General features: G+C 58.0%; 1 protein-coding gene across 1 annotated transcript in view; it reads left to right on the plus strand.

Moving 5' to 3' along the window:
- PIK3R5 (phosphoinositide-3-kinase regulatory subunit 5) overlaps positions 1-2308 on the plus strand; it is a 28648-nt gene extending 26340 nt beyond the window's left edge. The window contains exon 22 of the mRNA XM_031062702.1: positions 241-2308. Coding sequence (XP_030918562.1) covers positions 241-382 — 142 coding nt within the window. The 3' untranslated portion in view covers positions 383-2308. The remainder of the gene's footprint in view (positions 1-240) is intronic.
- The last annotated feature ends 1141 nt before the right edge of the window (positions 2309-3449 follow it).

Raw genomic sequence — 3449 nt, forward strand, 5'->3', positions numbered from 1 at the left:
AGCCTCTTTCCTGCTGGGCTCTCAGCCCTGTTCCCACTTTGTTCTCAGCCCCATTCCCATTCCCACTGGGCTCTCAGCCCCATTCCTGTTCTTGCTGAGTTCTCAGCCCCATTTCTCCTGCCCCTGAGGGTTCTCAGCCCCATTCCCACTGGATTCTCAGCCCCATTCCCGTTCCTCCTGCCCCTGAGGGTTCTCAGCCCCCCCCTCACTCAGAGGCTGTTTCCTGCTGTTGCCCTGCAGGTGTGAGATCTCCGTGTGCTACAAGCCCAGGGACTGTGACCCCCTGGCACCGAGGGGGTCCCCTGTGGCTCCCCAGGACCCCTCCGAGTTCCAGTCCCTGCTGTGTTTGCCCATTGCCACCTTCAGCGGGGCACTGCCCTAGAGGAGCCGTGTCCCTGCAGAGCAGACTCCATCCCGCACGTGTCCAGGCTCAGGAGAAGGAAGAGGACGCCCAGCCCAGCTTGTCCCCGAGCTCCTGCAGAGTCACCGTGCTGTCTCTGTGGGGGCTGAGCTGCTGCTCCAGGCTCAGCCCCTGCTCGGGAAACGGGATCAGTCCTTGTGCTCTGCTGTCCCTGGGGGTTCCTCAGGAGGTTCCTGGATATCTCCTGTGGGTCAGCAGATCCAGCACCTGGTGGGAGGGCAGGGCAAGGACAGGGATATTCCCTGCCAGGTGCGGTGTGGGGAAGGGTGAGCTCATGGGGGTATTTGGGGAAGGAACGCCCTCAGTGGTGTCGGGTGTCAGTGCAGGGCAATTCCAGAGCCCTGGTATCGGTGAAATAACCCCTGTCCTGGTGGTGTTTCACCTGTCACACAGCGAGGATGCTCAGGGCAGTTCTCTGGGATGGGGACAGGTTTCTCAAGGTTTCCCTTCCCTTCTGAACGCGGGGTGTCCTGCAGGGAAGCAGAGCAGGGATCCTGCAGTGTGGGCTGGCTGTGGCCCAGGGAACTGAGTGCCACAGGCAGGGCAAGGACAGCTGCTCGTGGATCCATGTGCACCCAAGAGAGGAATTCCCAGTTCCTGCAGGGTTCCAGCACTGAGCTGTACTCCCAGTCCAGCCCCTGCTCATGCATCCTGCTCCCAGCACTGTGTGCCAGAGCCAGCCCAGGGCTGAGCCCTCAGCAGCTGCTGGAAATCCATCAGGATCTGTGCTGGACTCCCAGCAGGGGGGGAAGGACTGGGGAAAGCACCAGGATTGCCTTAGGGCCACTGCAGAGTGACCTTTGCTGGAGAGGGACCCGGCTCCAAACCCACCGAGTGACACCTGCAAGTGACAGCAGGATTCGAGATCCTCCCCCCACAAACATTCCAACCTCTTCTCCCTCTCTGCGAGGCTGTAGGTACAGAAAGGTGCAATATTTGAGGATATTTAGGGGTAATCTGACCCTATGAGTGAAGAAATAAGAGTGGAAAGGCCTCGGGCTGTTTCTGGGTGGTTTTTGGGGATTGCAGCAGTGCTGGCAGCACAAGAGCTGCTGCAGGCTCCAAGGAGCTGATCCCAGTGTCCCGTGTCCCCTGGATGTGTCTGGAAGGGACCCCTGGCACTGCTGGGGGCTGCAGGGCTCAGCCACAGTGGGCTCAGTGCAGGGGGCTCCTGCAGGAAGCAGGACCTGGTGGGCTCCTGGCGCTGTCCCCAAGCCTGGTGGCACAGCAGCAGCGCCACTTGGGGTTCAGCCTGCCAGGGAAGGGGCCAGAGCTCCTGGGGGCTCTGAGGAGAGGGTCAGGCGTGTCTGCTGGACTCCCCCAGCCCTGCTGGGACTCCTCCTGTGCACTGGCTCTGCTCCCAGCTCTGCTGGCTGCTGGACACCTTCTGCTCCATTGCTGGGGACAGCTTGTCCTGGGGCCAGGGCTGAGCACTGAGGTCCCCAGAGGGTTTTCTCTCTGCCTTTGCCTTCCCCAGGCAGGTTTGAGGTGTGTTCTCTCCAGTGGGGCTGGAATTTGGCCGGTGGTTGTTCTTGTTCAGGGCTCCAAACCAGCGCCTTGTCCTGTCAAGCTCTGCTCCTTGGCATCTGCGGCCAAATCCGTGCCATGGATCCATGCAGGACACCAATCCCTCTGGCTTCAGCTGGCCCTACAGCAGTCCTGGAGAGGAGAATTCCCATCCCATCCAGAAAACCAAGCCCAAACTCCAGGGACTCATAATCCTGGCGAAGGTTCTGACCTCTGATGCTTTCTGGAAATGAGAGAATTCCAGAGTTCTTCGGGGTGACTTTTGTACATTTGTGTAGCCTCAGCAAATCTGTGTAAAGTCTGTGCTGACCTGTAAAATACTGTGCAGAGAACTTTTAAAGTAATTGTAAAATATTAAAAGTTGATTTATTTCCAGTACAGGAGCAGTATTTGGGTCAAGGGATCCCTGGGTGGGTGGGAGGCAAGGGAGGAGGCTCCAAAACTCCCCCGAGGGGCTGACCTGGGAGCAGGAGAAGGCTCAGAGAGTCATTGGCAGAGACAATTCCAGGACCCACCACAGCACCAGGATTTTTCCTTCAGGTGCTCCAAAGTGTCCTGCTCAGGTGGGTGACCTGGGATTAACCTGCAGGTAGAACCTGCCCAGTCTTTATCAGTTAAATGGTGTGTTCCACCCTCACAGGACAGCCTGAGGTGCTGCCCAGACTTGAACACTCCATGATTTATTATTATCATCTTTTTATCTCCTTAGTATGACTTTTTCCAAGACCAAAAAGAAAAAAAAAAGAAAAAGAAAAAGAGAGAAAAGTATTGGAAATGACTCAGTTTAGAGAAATGAAAAAGGCAGCTTCAATGCCAGCACGCTGCCAGCTTGGCTTTCCCTCTCCCCAGATCCCCTCATCTTCTATATTTGCTGGAGCTGGACTAGAAATAGAACTGGGCTGAAGGCCAGGGTAGAAAATAGAGCCACAGCATCAGAAGTGTTTGGTTTGTGACCTGTTCCTTCCAAAGTGTATGGAAATCCCCTGGGGCTGGGATTGGGCTGGGGCTGGGGCTGGGGCTGGGGCAGGAGGAACGGCCCTGGCCCCACCAGCCCTGCTCACTGCCCCCCTGGCACAGCCCCAGCTGCTCTGGGCACCTGTGCCAGGGCCTGCCCACCCTGCGAGGGAGCACTCCCTGCCCAATATCTCAGCCATGCCTGCCCTCTGGCAGTGGGAGCCATTCCCTGGGTCCTGTCCCTCCATCCCTTGTCCCCAGTCCCTCTGCAGCTCTCCTGGAGCCCCTTCAGGCCCTGCCAGGGCTCTGAGCTCTCCCTGGAGCTTCTCCTCCCCAGGTGAGCACCCCCAGCTCTCTCAGGCTGGCTCCAGGGGGGCCCCAGCCCTTGGGGTATCAGGAGACAGGATTTTTCCATGTGAGGAAGATTCCAGCTGCTTCACAACCTCCCTGCACCCCACCCACGCGCAGAAGTGACCAGGTAGGGCTCCAAAATACCTGTAAATGCCAGAGCACAGCCCCAACCCACGGGGACAAAGGGCTGCTTTGT

The sequence above is a fragment of the Geospiza fortis genome, unplaced genomic scaffold (assembly GCF_000277835.1).
Source record: "Geospiza fortis unplaced genomic scaffold, GeoFor_1.0 scaffold485, whole genome shotgun sequence".
NCBI classification, from domain to species: Eukaryota; Metazoa; Chordata; class Aves; order Passeriformes; family Thraupidae; genus Geospiza; species Geospiza fortis.